Consider the following 19,889-nt stretch of genomic DNA (forward strand, 5'->3'; position numbering starts at 1 on the left):
CACACTAAAAACAAGGCAATTCTGAACAGTATTTAACAAAATGCAAGGAAATATATGACGATATGGTGATACCGCATTTTTATATTTGACTACAACTCTTACTAATCATATTAAACTGGCAAACACTGAGAGATTAACTAATGTCAAAATGTTTTTAAAATGAAAATAAACTTCCATAACCTCAGTAAAACGTACTTGATTTTATTAACCTGTCATTAAGTGTTGTCTGAACCCCTATACTTTAACATTGTACAGTTGCAGTTCTAATGCAGTGCTGGTGAGTGTGTCCTGGGGCAGATGGCGGGGTGTTGCCTCCTGCTGTCGGTCAAGTTGCTGTGCCAACCCTTTTCTTAATGATCCTGACTAAAGAAGCGCATTGTGACTCTGCGTTGTCACTGGTGATGCATCTCTCCAAGGAGGTTCTTAATCATTTGTTACACATGTATTAATTAGTGCCACAAATGTCAAGTAATGATAAATCTAATGGCTAATGTGGAGGTATGGGATGCACTGTTGGGTATATTCTGGGATGGCTCTGGAATAATATTTTTTTTCTTAAAATATGACTACTCATGATCTTTTGGGCTTTGATTCCAAAATTATTGTTTACTTATGAACTAAGATATGAAGTCAAAAGCAGCTGATGTTTTTCCTGTAAATTACCATATCCTATAGGCAGATCCCAACACCTAAATATTGTGGCTGCGCTGACATTTTTTTGTCTTTTTCTTCTAGGCACCATGAGGCCAGTGCAGAGGAACTTCTATGAGCCTTCATCAGCTCCGGGGAAAGGTGTAGTGTGGGAATGGGAGAACGACAACGGTTCATGGACGCCATACGACATGGAGATCTGCGTCACCATCCAAAATGCCTATGAGAAGCAGCATCCCTGGCTAGACCTCACCTCTCTGGGCTTCTGCTACCTCATTGACTTCAACAGCATGGCTCAAACCAACCGCCAGAGCCAACGCAAACGCAGACTACGCAGACGTATGGATTTGGCATACCCTCTCATCATGGGATCTATACCCAAATCTCAATCCTGGCCCGTGGGTGCGAGCTCTGGTCAGCCCTGTTCATGTCAACAATGTATTCTGGTCAACAGTACACGAGCAGCTTCCAATGCAATCCTTGCTTCTCAAAGACGAAAATTGTACGGGCAAGGAGGGAATGCAGGCGCTACAGGGACAACCGTGCGGCAAAGCAACACATTCGCTGGGACTTCTCTCTGGTCATCAACAACCAACTCCTCAGGCACAAATGACAATAACATTAGTGTAGGGGGAGGACAAGCCAAAGCTGAACAGGTGCAAGTGCCACTGTCCAAAGCCAACTTCCCCTGCTCCCCTGTGATGCCCTCGCTCTCATCGCACGGCCACCACGCACTCACCATCAACGGGCAGAACAACCTGAACCGGCCAGGCACCCAGCGGATTTCCATGGGTACAGCCAGAGGATCCATCCCTCCGGGGTAAGAGTAACATCCGGTTATATAACTCGGTCATGAATCAGAGCAATGTGTTGACTGAAGGGGAAGGATTATTTTTTCTCATTGTCATTGTGATTGTAAAAGCGTGGTTCATCTGTATCAAAGCAGAATAAAAGAAAACAAATGCAGAAGATTGGAAATATGACAGAGATGCAGAATCAATGAGAAAAGCTCTAAATGCTGTTGATCTGTAGTCAGAGAAGTTTGATTTTGCTTTAAGTCAGACCTGGGAGTTTTGCAGCCTGTAGCCCTAGGAGCTTTAATCTGGCACCAAGTAAGCCTTTGTTGATGATGGCAAATTAATAGATTAAAGTAGCCTGTGTTTTATAGAAATTTGCTGATCAGCATTTGTTACCTATCATCCACATGCCATGCAATTCTAATGTGGCCCTCAGGGAAAGCAGAATTGCACACGCCTTCTTTAAATGACACTTGACCAATGAGCAAACTTGACAGCACAGCTCTGTTTGAGTCTGGAAGAGTGTTGTTGTTTTTTCAATCTTTAATTTGTTCATCAAAAAAGTATCCAACTATAAACACAGCACATCAAATAAGTTTGTTGTTTTTTTGTTTTTTTTTCCAAAGACAGGGTTGAGTCTTAATAGCTTTTTGAGATTTAACTATTCCAAAAGCGACCTCATGCTGTGACACTTAAAAAAAAAAAAAAGTTCTTATCACTGTGTTTGTGGTTGCTTTTAGTCAGCTATTGAAAACTGCTACTTATTTTTCTTGTGTTGACATTTCAGAGTACTAGTTTCTCTCATGTGTGTGTGTGTGTGTGTGTGTGGGGGGGGTGTGTGTGTGTGTGTGTGTGTGTGTGTGTGCGCACCATGGTTACCGCTCCATAATGAGCTTATGTTGGCCCCAATAGGCGTGAAATACTGCAGCTCCACTGGATCATTCACTCGGCTCCTGCTTTGAACTCATTCCTTACTATCACACTGTGTGCTTCTGCTGCTGTGTCATGGGATGTGCGAGTCTCACATGTACAGTGTGGACCATCACAGCAAAGAAGTGCATATTTGTTTCATGATGTGTGCATGGTCATTGGGAAGGCGGCTCTTGTGTAGCTGTGGAAACCATTTACCATAGAGGCACAGCTCCACTGGGGAAGGATGAATAATGGATCAAGGAAAAATGGGAGCTTCAGCAGAGCATTCTGACCTCACAGCAATTCGCCGAAATGAACAAAGTATAAAAAAATATTGAGCCCAGCCTTTATAACCAATGCTCCAGTCCCTATCCTGCTTTCTTTACGAAAATAAACCTCTCCTGATCCAATTTGATTTAGTTCTGTCGCTCATGGGGAAAGACACACTTATTGCAAGTTTGAATAATAGTTCTTCACAAAGACTTGCACTTGCCGTGACCTATTTCTGATCACCTCATTGTGGCTAGATCTGACCTTGTTTTAGACTCTGAGAATATCTGCAGTGATGTGCAGGATTTATTGGTAAACAGCAACCCACCAACCCCCATAACCTTCTCCCCATAGGAAGAGCTGGGGTACTGCCAAAGTGCTCTGGCAGAATCTGCGTCCTTGGCTGCATGGTTATTGCTATTTTTAAAACTATAAGTACAAGAACTGAGTATTTTCTTTTTATAAACACATTTTCACACAGTGCGTATGTTTAGCTTTCTATTGTAGACTTTGCCCAAGGTAGAATGGGATGTGATTATTGTTTAACCGTTTGAACTTCACACATTTCAAAATTGCTGTTCCCACCAAACTCAGGATGCAATTTCCACAGTGAGATGACCATGATCCGTGGAGATCCTGTGTAACAAAAACAAGGGATTTATTAACTAAAAAGTGGATACTGTTTGCTGTGACAGACCCATTATCAGGGACAAATATATTTTAGACTGTATTTGTGTCATCATAGACGTATATAATGACCAAATTAATCTATTCATGAAGTCTGTGAGGAGACATAAAATAAATGAGCTTTGTCAATACCCATCCTCACAATACTGATACAGCTGCATTTTAAAACTGCGGTATACCACCTGTTATAGCCCCATTCCTAGTTAACTCACCATTTTCCCAGTGCTAGAGCTGCATATTTCTAGAGTGACAATCATTTATAGTATTGAGAAGAATAGTGATTCAAATGTGAGAAAGTTTGAGCAGGAAGAGAACGGGTGCAGCACAGGTTCCCAGGCGGGTGGCTCATTGTACAGGATGAGTGTGGTTAGCATATACCCTGTGGGACACAAACTCTCTCACATACGTGCACATCCACATCACACACACAGTTGTACAGGCGCAGATGTGCACATTCCCACAAACACTGCAAGCAACAGATAAGAGAAACCCAGACACCACTTCAAACTTCTGATTTACTTTTCACACGCCCACACCTAAACACACTTAGATACAGGGAAAGTGTTGACCAATGTTTTGTTTATGTCCAATTAAAAATGGAAGCATCAGATTGTTTCACTGATTTACCTTTGTATAGGTGATGTTATGTTAGAAGACCCACGTTCTATAGAGGGCAAAGGTTGAAGCTTATATATTGATTTTCTGGTGTTAAAGAACAGTTGGCTTTGGTGTGTGTAATAGGGGAGGTTTTATTTTGCCTATTAAATCATTTTTATATTGCCTGATGAAAGCTAGCAGTGGCAAAATCTGCTGGTTTGTGTCGATACATTTTATCATGTTTTGTCAACTTGATACAGTTGTCGATGCAGATTTTTCAGACTGTTTAATAAGTTGTAATTGGAATACATTTGTAATTTGTAATTGTAATGTATCCATATTTGACCAGCCCAATTCAGGAGCACTGTGTTTTGGGACCAATGAACATTTTAACCAGTCAAATGTATAGGTATGAATGCCAACAGACTACTTTTTTGCCTTAAATGAATGGCAGTGATATGTAAATTTCACATGATTTGGTTCTCAGGCTTGTGTTAACCACTTCCTTCCTTTCTCTGTGCACAACTGTTCTTAATGCGGTAGTTGTTGTCACATGTGCAATGCATTTCAGATGACCATTTTTGTCAACATGAACGTTACTGTTAAGGTCAAGTTAATGCTATGCTCTGTAAACTAATCATTATCTGGTTCCTTGTTATAATTACCTCTTATTGCAACAAGTGGAGTAATGCTTAATCGGGCTAGGCTCAAATAATTCTGCCATATTTAGAGTCATTGATGCTTATTTTTGGGGTGTTTCAGGTAGATATACAGTGCGTTTCTATGAGTGTTATGGTCAGATGCCTTGTTTGTTTACTTTCATGATTTTTTTTCATGAATATGAGGCAGATAGTGAAGTCAGGAAGTTTCCTCAGGCCCTCACTCACCTGTCTGTCACCTGGGAAGGGAGATACAAGAGACCAAGTTTTTTGCGACTGTGTTACCAATGTATCCAGTTTTGCTTTTCCTTGGAGTGTACTCCTTTTTGGTGAAGCAAAACAACTAAAAGCCCTGTCTCATTTTTGGTGCAGCTAGTCCTTAGCCTTATGCAGCCATGTGATCTGGTATTAAATGTTCTGCTATCAATAATTTAACAAGCAGGTGAGTTAAATAAGATGCTTATACTACTAGGCTATGTTCCCCAATAGATTATGCTATACATACGTTCAGTCAGTGCCACAAGAACCTGATGCCGATACACAGTGAGAGATGCACGTTATGGGAGCAGTGTCACCCAGGCTGATGATAATTACAGTACTGACTTACTGTTCAGTACATGAGAGATGGAACTATATTTGGGGGTCATTATTTATCATGGATACTTTTTTGTACTTTTTTCTTGTTTATTCAACCCTTTATTGCTCAAATCTTCAGAAAAGTACAAAAATAAGTGTTTCATTGATATATTGTAGCTCATGTTACAAATACTACAAATATAGAATAGTTTTTTGAGGGACATCCTGCTTTAGGGTGATCGTGTCACTGGCATAATGGCATTGAATTGTATTGTTTATCATCTATATGTTCTTCACCAATATATCAAACTTGAAAATTTGTTATTGTGACAGGCTTAGTGTTACCGTCTCATGTGCACAGATGAAGCATCTGCAGATCAGACGGATTCAAAACTCACTCAAAAGGGAAAAGATGATGTGGGCTGATGTGATGTGCGAACACTGTCTTTAGGCTAAGCTTTCATTAACTTTCATCAACATTTGGGGCTGTAGCTACGTAAATCAGGCACTTCTTAAGCCCTCCTGCTGGCCACGACCCTGTGTAATCTACCTCTATAAAATGACCTTTGCAATGGGCTCTCCTTCCATCCTCCTCCCATCATCTTCACACTGCAAAATTTGTATTAGACAACAATTGTTTTTAGATTATAAGGATTTCTATGGGACAACAGAAAAGAGAAGTTGGTGAGTGAGTGTTCTGAAGATTTGGTAATTTTGATATTTAAATGAAAAAAGGCAGATTAAATTCATGATTCAAGTTTAATCTGTTTTAATAAAAATAAATAATTTCCTAATACTTTTTCAGCATAAATGGATGTTTTTTGCATGAACTCTCATCCAGGTGTAGTCCTGTGAGAGCAGTTTGGGTCAGATAGAGATGCGTAATAGCTTGGAGATCTTTTGCACCTTTAGTCATCTTATCAATCAGCAGATAATATCTTTAGTCAACCCAAAATTTGTTTATTCTTTTACTAGAAGCTTAAGTTGGGAGGTATTTGGTGTGAGTATTAAGTTTATCAGTGTGTTCATGAAAGTTTATTTTGGAAAAAAAATAACTATTTTGTAGTTTGGTTTACTACTTGAGTATTACCCTGGAGAACATAGGTCCATTTTTATTCTGACCCAGCAGAGGTTTCTCCTGATTGTTCTTTCAAACAAATAGTAGTGAGGTCCAATGCCTTGCACTGGTAAAATTATCCACAATGGGCCATGAAAACTTTGGAATAAAAAACAGGGCCATGGATCTGTATTGCTTTTTTGTAAATCTGGAAGTAATTGTGTACAGACTTGATCAGTTTCAAGTTTCCAGTCAGATATATAGCTCTTTAGGTGCCAAAAGGACCAGTTTTTTTGCCTCCAATTGATAATATAAGGATCTGCACCTAATGTAATTAGTTGAACATTGCTCTTAATTATAACGTTATGCTATGCAAGTAAAGTAAAAAGAATAATTGTCCAGTACTTTCTTTTTCAAGTTAATATAATGGATAAATAATATAGGGTAATACAGCTTTAGTGAATAAAGGATCTCAATTGGGACTAGACTCAAACATGGCATTTTTGGTGTTATTGATGCTTATTCTTGGGGCATTTCAGGGAGTGGTACAGTATTTGTCTTTCTGTGGGCTGGACATGCTTCCCACTACTCGCATCAGTGTAATTAAACACTTACAATGGGCTCTCCCTCCATCCTCTCCCCTCATCTTCATGCTGTATAATCAACACATGATTACATATTAGTTTGGCATCAGCAGTTTTGTACTAGAAGTGCTGTAGAAACTTAATTTGGGAGTGATTAGGTTGAGTAAGACTTGGGAATAACAGGAAATGAGTCTTAATTTCATCAATGTTGTGTTTATGAATTAAATACTGTTCATGCATGGGTTTCTGTACTATAAGCCCATTTATTTAAAAAAATGATGCATTATTATAACTGCTAAACTGTTAAACAAACTCTTAACTTTGATGTATAAAATCTATATTATTGCAGGAAGATTTTTTTTCAAAGCTTTGCATCACTCGGATTAGGAGTTTCACAGTATATTAGTGGGCAGTGATTTTGTGTCATTAATCACTATTGTTAATCTGAAGTCAAAGGCACAAGTCACTTTTTATGCTTTAGTTCTTGCTAATACATTTTTTTTTAAAAAGGCAATTGGTTATCTTTGTTGCATGTGTGTCGCAAGTTTTATCATGCGCCATTTTTGCTAAACCAGCCAGACAGGCGTGTGAATTCCCAGTGGGCGACAGGTGGCCAGGTCAAACAAAATGCAGAGGTGACTTGGTTCAGTGGCAGTAGGAGAAGATATAATGTATTCTGGGATTCTCAGAACATTTTTGCCTTTCAGTAGTTCACCTTAAGTGCAATATGCAACTTTTCTGGTGGGGGGCTTGCTATGTTCTTGACTCCATAAAGATGCATTGTGTTAGTGTGTGTGTGTATTCTTGGACAAAACTGGTTTAACACATAACCTGACTCATGCCAGATTGATCTATGTAGCACTCTGAATTGAGTTCTACACATTAACAATCTAGGATGGCTTTCCCTGAAAGTGATTGGAAAAAGCAGAATGTCATGCTGATTATTTAAATCTAATTGGTTGAGGCGTCACAACAGCAGAACAAGCTGCAAAATCAAACTTTCATTAAATGCAGTTGATCCATCCACAAATGCACAAAGCTTTACCTGTAAAAAATGGTACATATTTTTGCTATTATAGGCTTTAGTACGTCATGTCAGCTTTGTCCTGATTGTTTTGGTTTGTTTGGGTGCTTCGCCTTTTGGCTTCTGCACAAACCTCAATGCTGCTCTGTGATTGGTCCACCCACCCATTTCACTTTAGCAGGAGTCTCTCAAGATTGTGAACTCAAAAATACCACAAAAATCCATCTTGCTGTGCAAGGTTAGTTAATACCAGGAGTAAGAACAGAGTCTGAGATAGACTCATACTGTATATAAAACATAACATAAGCGTTGTCCTTGACATGAATTGTGGGGAGGGCACTGAGGTAGATGTCTCTGTGTACACAATAACTGTGCTGTACTTCTGATGACTCATGACAGATGAAGTACAGATAAAGCCGGTTGTATTCTCTTGTTGTGCAGCTGTTTTACAGTTGTCTTGTTAATGTTCATTAATTTGTTCTGCTGGCTTGTTTTTTTTTTTTTTGTAAGTGTGTGCAGCTGTTTCATCAACCTTGCATATTTATTATGATGATCACAACCAGTGTAGATGAAAAGGCATTTCTAATTAGTTTCCTTACACATGATCATAAGATCCTCAGTACTTTATGGCTTTGTTATTGAGGTTAATTTTTTTCTTTGAGTCCCACACTGTAAAAATCTCATTGTTTTTGGAAACTAGTATTGGTGTAAAAACAATGTCCCCAAAAATCTTTCGCCAGATCAGAACTGATAGATGGCAATCATGCTACATTATGGAATGTTTGCTAAAGAGAAATTTATTTTTAGTCATCATTTTTCACAGATCAGCACAAGCACCTGCATGCTGGATGATGAGCTCAGCTGCTTCTTTCTCAGTTGTGTTCCTCAATGACATTTAGTGTGTTCAGGTATTAACTAGAGCCTGTTTTTGGTCTGTCTATCTCTGTTGCACTGTATCCTCTGACTGCAAGTGTGAAATCAGCCACTTTAATCTTTACTTGAATCAAAGTAGAGCCCTTTATAGTCCCGTAAACCTGAATTCATTTCATGTAAGAGGTGTTTTTTATTTGTCCTTTATTGTGGGCCATGCACAGAATAGGGGTGATCTTCCCTCCTTGTATCCAGACCACTGGTGTGCGAAACGGCGTGTGTTTCCTCCCCAGTGCAGAGATGAGATTGGACAGCCTCACTTGGGTCTCGCATCCTTGTTATTGCACTCTGGCACACGAACAGAGCTCTAATATCAAAGCGCTCTCTTGATGCAGATTTGTGAAACGCTGCAGGCAAATGACCTCAGCCACTGCACAGTTCAACATCTCATATTTATGTGCTACTGTGGTTATTAACATCAGTTAATGATTGCTAGGAAGTACCTCATTAGTTTGTGTTTTTGTTACCTTGTACCTGTATATAATTAGAATGTATGAATTAATCTAATATAAATATAGGTCTGTTTCCACACTTAAGTTCATGTTGATGACCTTTTTTATTTTATATTTACTTTAATAAGTTTGTACATTTTGGGGCTTTAGACCTTTCATTTTTTCATATGGGTACTTAAACAATTACTTGTACAAGGTTTGCATTACCGGTACCTAAACAATACTTTTTCTGAGAATCTTGATTGTTTGAGCAAAATCAGTAGCTTTGGTTATTTGTGCTGGCACTGCCTTGTTTAGTGCTGTCTCAAGACATATTAGGCATTCAAACTTATGAAAATAAAACATGCGAGTGTTCAATCCACCAAATTATATTCTAGACAGAATCTCAATTGCACAAAAAATGGAATGCCAAATGCAGCAAAGATACTGAATTCACAACAAGGCTTTATAACAGATCTTTTCACCATTTCTACGGGTAACTAGTGGCACAAATGTTAAAAAGATGCTTCTAAACAACCTCTTGTATTGAAATCTTACTGTGTGTATGCACTAAACTCCACCCTCCCCAAATGTCGGCCTGAATCAGTTTTAGCTGCTCTGCTTTGTCCATGACTCAGACTGTCTCATCCCATCGCGGTCGTCTGCGTCCACGGCCAAGCACATGTGACATTGTATCACCACTGTTTTTTATCACATAGAGGGAATAGCATGCCCCTCTCTTTCGCTTTAATGACAATCACGACCCAAGACCTCTGTACTGTTTACAAGGTGTGAAGAATGCATTAGCTCCCTTGAGATTAAGTGTTTTGATATTTGCTAATGGAAGATATGTGTTTTGTTTTTGTCTTATTTCTAGTGTTCCTGCTCTCCCGGTGAAGAATCTCACCGGATCCGGACCAGTACATCCAGCACTCGCAGGTACGGTTTGACTTGTAGCATCCCAACAATATTATGTCAAGGCATGAGTTGGTATGGGTCAAAGTAAAAAAAAATGTATCAAAGTTTCAGTTTTAGGGGTCTAAATTTGTGCACGAGGGAGAAATGACAAAATAGGTATACTAGTAAACATTTCAAGTATTCATTTACAAAAAAAGTTATTTACATTATTTGGAATACCGGTAGATGCTTTTGCCCAGTAATGGTAACATTTTGGGAAACAGTGGTAGTGTGTTGAGCACAATTTGTACAGTAAGTAATTCAAAGTTCTACATAGAATAAGAAAGACATTAAAAGCACAAAACGAATTAAAACATAATTAAATGAACTTTAAAAGAGTAGAGTGCACAGTAAAATCTTTTGAATCATTTCCACAGCTAAACAGAACCCATACCTGCCCCATGTCTAGTAGTACCCATTCTTACTCTTATTGACTTGCTTTGACGAGCACGCTGTATTTATTGCTCTCTCCACTCTCCTGTGTGTTGTTCGTTTGTTGGTGTGATGTGGCTGCTGCTGTTCACATGCGTCAGGTATGACAGGTATCCTGATGTGCGCTGCAGGTTTACCCGTTTGTCTGACGAGAGCCCCCAAGCCCATCCTACACCCACCTCCCATTAACAAGAGCGACCTAAAGCCTGTCCCGGGGATCAACGGCATGCGGCGCAAAACCAAAAAGAAGCACCTGAGGAGAGGTAGGAAGGACAGAGGGGGCAATGGAGCGCAAATGCAGACACTCTGTATTTTTAGAGTGTAAAGTGAAAAAATATGAAATTCACTGGAGCGAAGAATGGGCCAACCACTGACAGTTTGCAGGCTTTGTCTTGCAAGCAAAAAGAAATATGCTTTTGCTCTATCTGAGAATTGGGTGATAAAGATGCACATTTAATATCCGATTAGCAAGCTGTATGATATCTGAAAGTCTAGACTTATCTTAATTAAGCTACTGTCTTAACTTGTGTTATGAATATAGTTTCTGCCGATTAATACAATTTGCCTAAGACAAAAGGCATATTTATACTAGTTGGCTACTTAAACACTGTTGTTCATGTATTCACTGTTACATTTTTAATCTTGTCCATTTACTGTGGATACTATAATAGCCATAGATTTCAGACCTCCATAAAAAGTAAGTGGTGTTACTGTTTACTCTGATTGATGGGGACATTTGCAGGCACAGTAATTAACAGGGGATAGTTGTACCAGTGTCTCAGAGTGGATCTAGAGTGCAGTCGGACGTCCGTCTACTTAAATAAGTGCTGGCCAGTATGAGCTGTGGAAACTGGCCTCCCCTGGGAGCCTTTGTCCTAATTGATCGCTGAAGCTGTATGGTTTATTTGCTTGCACAAAGATTATCTTTCTTCATTCTCCGCATAGCAGTTTGCGCTACTCTGCACACGGATTCACATGAGAGATGCATCAAGAGAGAGAGATCAGTGTGGGGTTGTTTTTGTTTTGTTTTTTGTTTTGTTTTTTGAGAAAAAACACAAATCATGCATACCATTATCCCCCCCTGTCCACTATGTTTGCCCATGTGCTAAAACTGCAATAAACTGCATTTTCACAATTAGAGCCAGCAGCAGCTTTTTCATTTTCCTCAATTGTATTTTGTCTGATTGGGTCTGTTCCAACAGCCAACTCTATCACCCCGATTGCATCACCTGCCTCCAGCCTTCAGTGTCGTTTGATCCTAGATAATGATCATTGAAGATCAGACACACTAGTAGTGGTGCATTTATTAAATATTATGATCCAGTCCTTCCTGTTGGCCTGGTCAAACTAAATGGTCAAACTTTGTTGACATAGTTTTTTGCTGCATCTCTGTTAAGATTGTTGACCATTCAGTAATTCTACACTTCTACTATGAATAATCCAACAACTTTAAAGTAACATTGAGTCTATATGAGAGAGAATTTTCAGTATTGCTGCCCAGTATATCCCAATATGCTATAATAGTAATCCATTTAATTTCCTTTTTAGGGGTCATAATGTTATGCTGTATGCCAATTAGAAAAACAGTGTTGAATTAATGCCTGGCTGGAGATGTGGTATTCTCCTGTGCAGTGAACTTGACTCTGACTAATTTAAAAGGTCAAAGCTGTGATCTGACTAATTAAGACATCAAATACTAGTGGCAGTTCACACATGACTCTCTTGTCTTCCTCTCCTTTACACCTGACAATTTTCTGCCTTGGTCTGCCCCCCTTGACTGCTAGCGTTTGCCCAAATGAACAAACAAAGGGGTAATAGAGGTTGTGTGTAAGCGTATTAGCAGTTTAAGCCAGGGGTGCTCTCAGCCGTGCTTACTGCTGCACAGGGGATTAACATGGAGTGCTTGGATGGCTGCTATGTGTCAGTTTGAAGGTGACCTCTTCGAAGTGACAGAAATCTATACTGTTTCAGTTAAAAAAAACAACAAGATGTAGCCACTCCCTTGTTACAACAACTGGAGGAAACTCAGTCATCCATCAAAATTCATTTAAAAAGACTCTTTGATTTGTGTCTGGGCAATGTCTCATTTATTAAGTATGTTCCAAGTAGGGTAAAATGTGACAGATTTATGCATTTTGATATTGTTAAAGCATAACCTATGTTATTCCAAACTACAAATGTTCATGTTTATTTGGATTAGATGTTTATAACCATAATTTTGTGATGTCTTTTTTTCTGACAAACCTTTGCTGTTTTCTGTCACTGTCAAATATTTGAATTCAACCTTGGTGACATTAATATCGTTCCACCTTACTACTTTGAACTGTACGTCCCTGATGGTCATCTTTTGTCTTAACTCTCCTGTAGGAAAAAATCCTGAGGATGTTGTGAGACGATATACAGACAAGATTAAAGTCGCACCAGATGAAGTAAGTACCAGAGAAGAACGTGCCTGTGGAAGGGACACAGTCTGTCTCAGTTTGACGTCCTAACAAAGTGTGAAAGTGTCATAAACGCACACTATCTGGCCCAATGGCAGCTCAAGTAGTTTGGTTGGTTATTCCAGGACTGTACCATCTGTATGGAGAGGCTGTCCATGGCGTCGGGATATGAGGGCGTCCTGCAGCACAGAGGCATCAAGCCAGAGCTGGTGGGCAAACTTGGCAAGTGTGGTCACATGTACCATCTGCTGTGCCTGGTGGCCATGTACAACAATGGCAATAAGGTGGGTACAGGCCCAGCAGCCAGACGCTGGTGTGATGTCACTACAGGCAACAATACTTTGCATACAAGTTTTGAGAAGATTCCACAAGTAATGACAAAAGTTGCATAACAATACATTTTAGAAACTTAAATAGCTTTGTCAGATTTTAATATGAGTATCCTCATTTAGGATTTCAGTGACTGCAATAACGTGCATATTCAGTGTGTGTATGTGTATAACTACTAAAATTGGTGTATCCAAGGGTTCGAAAGCATTACATTTTATGCAGTCCACCCTCATACCTATATATTATAATTACATTACTAGACATTGCTTAGATGCATTGGCTTATTTAAAATGGGTGCACAATTCTACTATTGAATCTAGGAACATTAGCCTGTGTTTTTACCTGCATTGTCTTTAGGATGGCAGTCTGCAGTGCCCCACATGTAAAACCATTTATGGGGAAAAAACGGGAACGCAGCCTCCTGGGAAGATGGAGTACCATGTGATCCCCCACTGTCTCCCTGGATACCCAGACTCCAAAACCATCCGCATCGTCTATGACATTCCTGCTGGCATCCAGGTCAGAGGTTAACTCTTTTTAAAAATCAGTTTCTCTAAAACTAATGCATTTATTACATTTTAAAATTGTCAATTTGAAGGGATCAAAATGGGATCAGTGTCTTATAACCTAATAAAGGGCAAAATATTTTAAAAATAAATGTGCCATAAAGATATTTTTTATATCCTTGGTTATTTTTGGGGCAAATTTGAAAAGTGCCAGACTAAAATATTATACTACATGCATAATTATAACTACATAATTGATCATATCTGCCCATGTCATAGTAGAATAATGAAAAAAATTGCATGAGTAAAATTATCAGGAGAAACATTGGTTCACATAATCAAACAAATTGAGGGGTGCTGTCATAAATCGTGGCAGGGAAACATACATTCTGTAAATTATGAGATGAATGTAGATTTATGGCTTGTATATGAAGGTCGTTTGGTTCTTTAGTGTTGGGTTGGTGGGTTGATTTGTTAAGGTTGTGCAGGAGAAGTGGGCGGCATATTTCATCCTGACTGCAGAGACCAGCTTTAATAGAGTCAATAAACTGACCTTTTCCCACCAAAGCAGCAGGATTAGTGTCTCCTGGGAAAACCATGATACTGGAGGTCATCGGACAGGTCAGGTCAGCAGAGTACAATGCAGTATTTCACACCCAACGTTCACTCACTTTGAATTTCAATATAACAAATATTCCTGTAACTTGGAGAGAACATAATTTATATATTATCAATAATAACCATAATATTTGAGTCAGTTTATCAGAAAAGTTAAATTCATTTTCCAGTAGAGCGTTTAGGCCAGGAGGAGGCTTAGTTTGTTAATGTGTGGTCCAATAGGTCTGACTCTTTATGAATCTGCACTAAAATATTGGAGAAAGAAGCATTCCCACAAATTGCCAAAATCCTTGAAATTGCTTAAATTAGTTAAATTGGTCCCATGTTTTTATCTTTGTTTTATGCAAAGGTTAAATTACACCAGAAAGTCCCTATTTAAAAAATCTGGTCAATGGTGACACATTTACTTGTTTTGTAGCTTTTATTCTGTTCCCCCTTTCTGATATGTTTTTCTTCTGGATTAGGTTCATTATTCCTGTTCTTTTGTGGCTGGACATATGATCCATGTTTTTGTTTGTTTTTTTTTTTTGTTTTTTTCAGACCAATGAGCATCCCAACCCTGGAAAGAAGTTCAGTGCAAGAGGCTTTCCGCGACATTGCTACCTCCCTGACAATGACAAAGGCAGGAAGGTGTGCAGATGTTTTTTATTTCAACTTATGTGTATATTGCATGTACACTTATCACTGTGTTCACTTGCATTTGGAATGGAATACTAAGCATTACAGTCGCCAAAACTGCAACAAAGTGGAGTGCATTGCATTTTTTTATTACTTTTCAATCAGAAGTTCCAGTGAAGTCTCCAACAAGTAATTTAAATTCCGTTATTCTATACATTCAGTTTTTATTTCATGATGTAAAATATTGGTATGTATTTTGTAATAATTGTGTTATGCTTGATCAGTTAAATGCATATCTACTATTCCTTTAAACTTAGGTTTTGAAGCTGCTGATCATGGCCTGGGACCGCCGCCTTATCTTCACCATCGGGACGTCCAGCACCACGGGGGAATCGGACACAGTGGTGTGGAACGAGATTCACCACAAAACTGAATTTGGCTCCAACCTGACGGGCCACGGCTACCCAGACCCCAACTATCTGGACAATGTCCTCACTGAGCTGGCAGCGCAAGGGGTTGGCGAGGACAACTTAAAGGAGTGATGAGTGGGCTACAACTGCTTTGCTGATTCGCCGTTCATGCCAGGGAGCATTGCATGATGGTCCAACATGCCGCCCACAAACTCAGACTGTGGAAGTGGCAAAAGAGCAACCACATGATATGGTTATGAGTAATATTTTGATTCATGTAACCAGAGATTTCCCCTGTGAGCATGTAGTTCACACCATATTTAAAGGTGTAAGAATGTACTGACATGGTCCAATGTTGGCAGCTGGAGGTCAGTGGATGTTAATTGCTTGTCGCGTTGCTTTTGTAGTGATGATGACGGTGCTGACTTTCTGTGTAAAAGTGGAAAGATGTCAGATGGCTAACGCCTCAAAATGAATGTTATTCACAATAACGTTTCCACACAGTGATGTTGAAGGATATGCTGTTTTTAGGCTAAAAATATAGCACTGATTTTGAGGTTAAATGAATAATTTTACCCTATTTTGCAAATTGACTCTTTAAATGTTTATTCAATGAAATGGATTTTGGCTTTAAAAGTGCTCTGAGCATTGATGCCATTTTACAAGCAGCCCTATTTAGTAATCCTATGGAGTGCATGAAATAGATACATGAAGGATTTTTGTCAGTTGCGTTTGTATATTGTGCTTAACCTTGTGGAGTTGTGCATTTTGGAGGGAATTGCTAATATAGGCTGCACACTTGGCAGTTTGTTGCTTGTTCAAAGATGTGGTTAGTAAACAATTTGTTGCAGTCCAAGGTTAAACTTGTTTATTTTGGTCTGCACTATGTTCACACCGACCCTCGCAAATGTACTGCCCACATTATGATTCTCACTGTTTGAGCAGCCGCTGGCACGACCCATCACAGGCCACCATAACATGTGACTGTGGCAATATTGAGAAGAGAAAATCAACACAGGTCCAAGGAGGGTCACATATATCCCCTGTTAGAAACCACAATGCTTCAGAAAAAGCCCTTCAGAAAGTTTTTTTCTAAAACTAGGGCATTCAGAAAAAAAAAAAAATACTCAAAAGGAATTATAAAATCTGTCAACTGGACAAAAAGTTGTAGCAGTACAACTTCTTGTCCAGTTGACAGATTTTATATTTTCTTTTACTATGGATCAGACCAGGACGAAAAAAAATAAATACTCAAAAGGGACTCGAACTGGTTTAAATGAAAAAGTAACAAACCACCAAAAGCAAATCTGACTTAAATTAAGAAATAGTGTCTAAACCAGGTCCCCTACACCTGTATCAGTATAGTACTATGGCAGCAGACAGTTTGAGAACAAATTTTGTATACCTCTTTAGTCATTGCATTCAGGTCTAGAGCTGGCTTATTTGCTAAAGTGACTCTTACTTGAGTGTTATTATTAGAGCCATTTGCAATCTCTTTTGGCTCCTCTCCACCAGCATAGAATTTGAATATTACTGCTATTCTATTAGCTGATACCATGTCTTGCCCTTTTTAGATTTAATGCCCTTGAGCTAAGGACATCCTGAAGGTCCAAGATGGAGATTGCTTTCTTCACTCAGAGATAAAAGATTAAGCTGCATAATTCTACATAAATTTATCCAATCAATTATAATTTGCAGAGTTTTAGCTACTGTGTGGGCAACAACCAGCTGTGAGCTACATTATGGGGTGAATCACAGTCTTCCATAGCACTTTGAGGCAACTGTTTGATTTCATGTTTTAATTGTATTTACAACAGTTTTTTAGGTTGGTGTTTATAACTAGCTTGCAATGCTTTGAAAATTATATATATATTATACATTTCCAGATGTGTTATACTCTATGTACCTTTAAACTGAAGTTCAGTTTGAGTCAATGGCGTAAGTTTATTTATTTTTATATAATCTATATAAATATGTTGGATGATGACTCTAGGGGCCCAGATATAGACCGGCACATATTAACATGAATACATACAAATCTGGCAAAGAGACATTTGTCAGGGTCAGGGACTGTTGAAATATGTATGACATGTTATGAGCGTCTAATAATACAAGGAGTGAAGCATTGTACAGCTGTCTTCATGTGGAGTTGTGGGTTCTCATGATCAAATCTATTCACAAGGAAGCGTAAGATGTGTATCAATACTCATATTACCCCAAAAGGCTATTTTAATTTTTATTTGGCGAGCAATTATCAGTAGTTTGTTTATTTAATGAGAAGGGAATGAAGAATATTATACCAGGACAAGAAAAAATATATTTCTTGGTGCATTTTGATAAATTAGGGTATTGTAGAAAAGTTCACAGTAAGACTGTCTTTGTCATTATTTGTCATTATGACATACACTCACCTGAAAGATTATTAGGAACACCATACTAATACGATGTTTGACCCCCTTTCGCCTTCAGAACTGCCTTAATTCTACGTGGCATTGATTCAACAAGGTGCTGAAAGCATTCTTTAGAAATGTTGGTCCATATTGATAGGAGCATCTTGCAGTTGATGGAGATTTGTGGGATGCATATCCAGGGCCCCAAGGTCCCGTTCCACCACATCCCAAAGATGCTCTATCGGGTTAAGATCTGGTGACTGTGGGGGCTATTGTAGTACAGTGAACTCATTGTCATGTTCAAGAAACCAATTTGAAATGATTCGAGCTTTATGACATTATCCTGCTGGAAGTAGCCATTAGAGGATGGGTACATGGTGGTCATGAAGGGATGGACATGGTCAGAAACAATGTTCAGGTAGCCCGTGGCATTTAAACGATGCCCAATTGGCACTAAGGGACCTAAAGTGTGCCAAGAAAACATCCCCCACACCATTACACCACCACCACCAGCCTGCACAGTGGTAACAAGGCATGATGGATCCATGTTCTCATTCTGTTTAAGCCAAATTCTCACTCTACCATTTGAATGTCTCAGCAGAAATCGAGACTCATCAGAGCAGGCAACGTTTTTCCAGTTTCAACTGTCCAATTTTGGTGAGCTCGTTCAAATTGTAGCCTCTTTTTCCTATTTGTAGTGGAGATGAGTGGTACCCGGTGGGGTCTTCTGCTGTTGTAGCCCATCCACCTCAAGGTTGTGCGTGTTGTGGCTTCACAAATGCTTTGCTCCATTCCTCGGTTGTAACGAGTGGTTATTTCAGTCAACGTTGCTCTTCTATCAGCTTGAATCACTCGGCCCATTCTCCTCTGACCTCTAGCATCAACAAGGCATTTTCGCCCACAGGACTGCCGCATACTGGATGTTTTTCCCTTTTCACACCATTCTTTGTAAACCCTAGAAATGGTTGTGCGTGAAAATCCCAGTAACTGAGCAGATTGTGAAATACTCAGACCGGCCCGTCTGGCACCAACTACCATGCCACGTTCAAAATTGCTTAAATCACCTTTCTTTCCCATTCTGACATTCAGTTTGGAGTTCAGGAGATTGTCTTGACCAGGACCACACCCCTAAATGCATTGAAGCAACTGCCATGTGATTGGTTGATTAGATAATTGCATTAAGGAGAAATTGAACAGGTGTTCCTAATAATCCTTTAGGTGAGTGTACATGGTAATTTGTCTATAAGTTAGTTTTGTTTTTCAGTTCCATACTATTCAAAATGATCTGATTCCTCATGTTACCGTTCATGCCCTTCGAATTTATCTGGATTTGGAAATTGGTATACCTGCAAGATGTCACAGTTCAGTATACAAACTTTGAGCAATAATCACTTATAAAATATTTTAATTTAGTCATGAGTATTTCTCATATAATCCATATCCGTTCACTATAAATGAACAAAAAATACTTTTGTGCAAAAATCTAATTTATTGATATGCACCTGTAGACATTTTGTGACTCTGAACTCCACAATTCCAGTGCCCTTTACAAAAACATGACAGCTTGAGTAAATGCTTCCAGTGTTTCAGGGAATCTTGCGGTGTCAAGTATCTTTGCATTCCCATGTGTCAGTTTTAACTAACGCAAGTGATGCCGGCCCTTTAGACTTTTCAGGTGTGTACAGATTCTGTGAACTTTTGTGTTTGTCTCAAATAAGTCAGAGAGATGATGGTGTTTATGCAATTTACTCTTTTGTCAAAATATATATTCTTCATTACTTATGTGTAGCAACATGGCAAATCTTTTTTTTTTTTTCAATGACAATGGATGTTTTCCTTATGGGGTGCCTACCTCTGTTTTTAAACTAAAGGTTGAGATCTGAGGATGTCCATGCAATGTATTAGAAAACATATATTTTTATGTCTTTTATGTGCTTGAAAGAACTATAACATAACATTGTTGTTTATTGATATGTGTTACACACAGTATGTGTTTTATATTGCATTACAAA

At 38.9% G+C, this 19,889-nt stretch overlaps 1 protein-coding gene across 3 annotated transcripts in view; it reads left to right on the forward strand.

Annotated features, from left to right (window-relative positions):
* Positions 1-16,078, forward strand: part of dtx1 (deltex 1, E3 ubiquitin ligase) — a 36,888-nt gene extending 20,810 nt beyond the window's left edge. For 2 of the 3 annotated variants that reach the window (XM_033973069.2, XM_055224050.1), the window contains 8 exons: positions 736-1,471; positions 10,053-10,114; positions 10,666-10,827; positions 12,932-12,993; positions 13,131-13,289; positions 13,693-13,854; positions 15,000-15,089; positions 15,395-16,078. In XM_033973069.2, coding sequence (XP_033828960.1) covers positions 736-1,471; positions 10,053-10,114; positions 10,666-10,827; positions 12,932-12,993; positions 13,131-13,289; positions 13,693-13,854; positions 15,000-15,089; positions 15,395-15,619 — 1,658 coding nt within the window. In that variant the 3' untranslated portion in view covers positions 15,620-16,078. The remainder of the gene's footprint in view (positions 1-735; positions 1,472-10,052; positions 10,115-10,665; positions 10,828-12,931; positions 12,994-13,130; positions 13,290-13,692; positions 13,855-14,999; positions 15,090-15,394) is intronic. The other variant, XM_033973071.2, reaches the window with a different exon arrangement.
* The last annotated feature ends 3,811 nt before the right edge of the window (positions 16,079-19,889 follow it).

This window comes from Periophthalmus magnuspinnatus, chromosome 9 (genome assembly GCF_009829125.3).
Source record: "Periophthalmus magnuspinnatus isolate fPerMag1 chromosome 9, fPerMag1.2.pri, whole genome shotgun sequence".
In the NCBI taxonomy this organism is placed as follows: domain Eukaryota; kingdom Metazoa; phylum Chordata; class Actinopteri; order Gobiiformes; family Gobiidae; genus Periophthalmus; species Periophthalmus magnuspinnatus.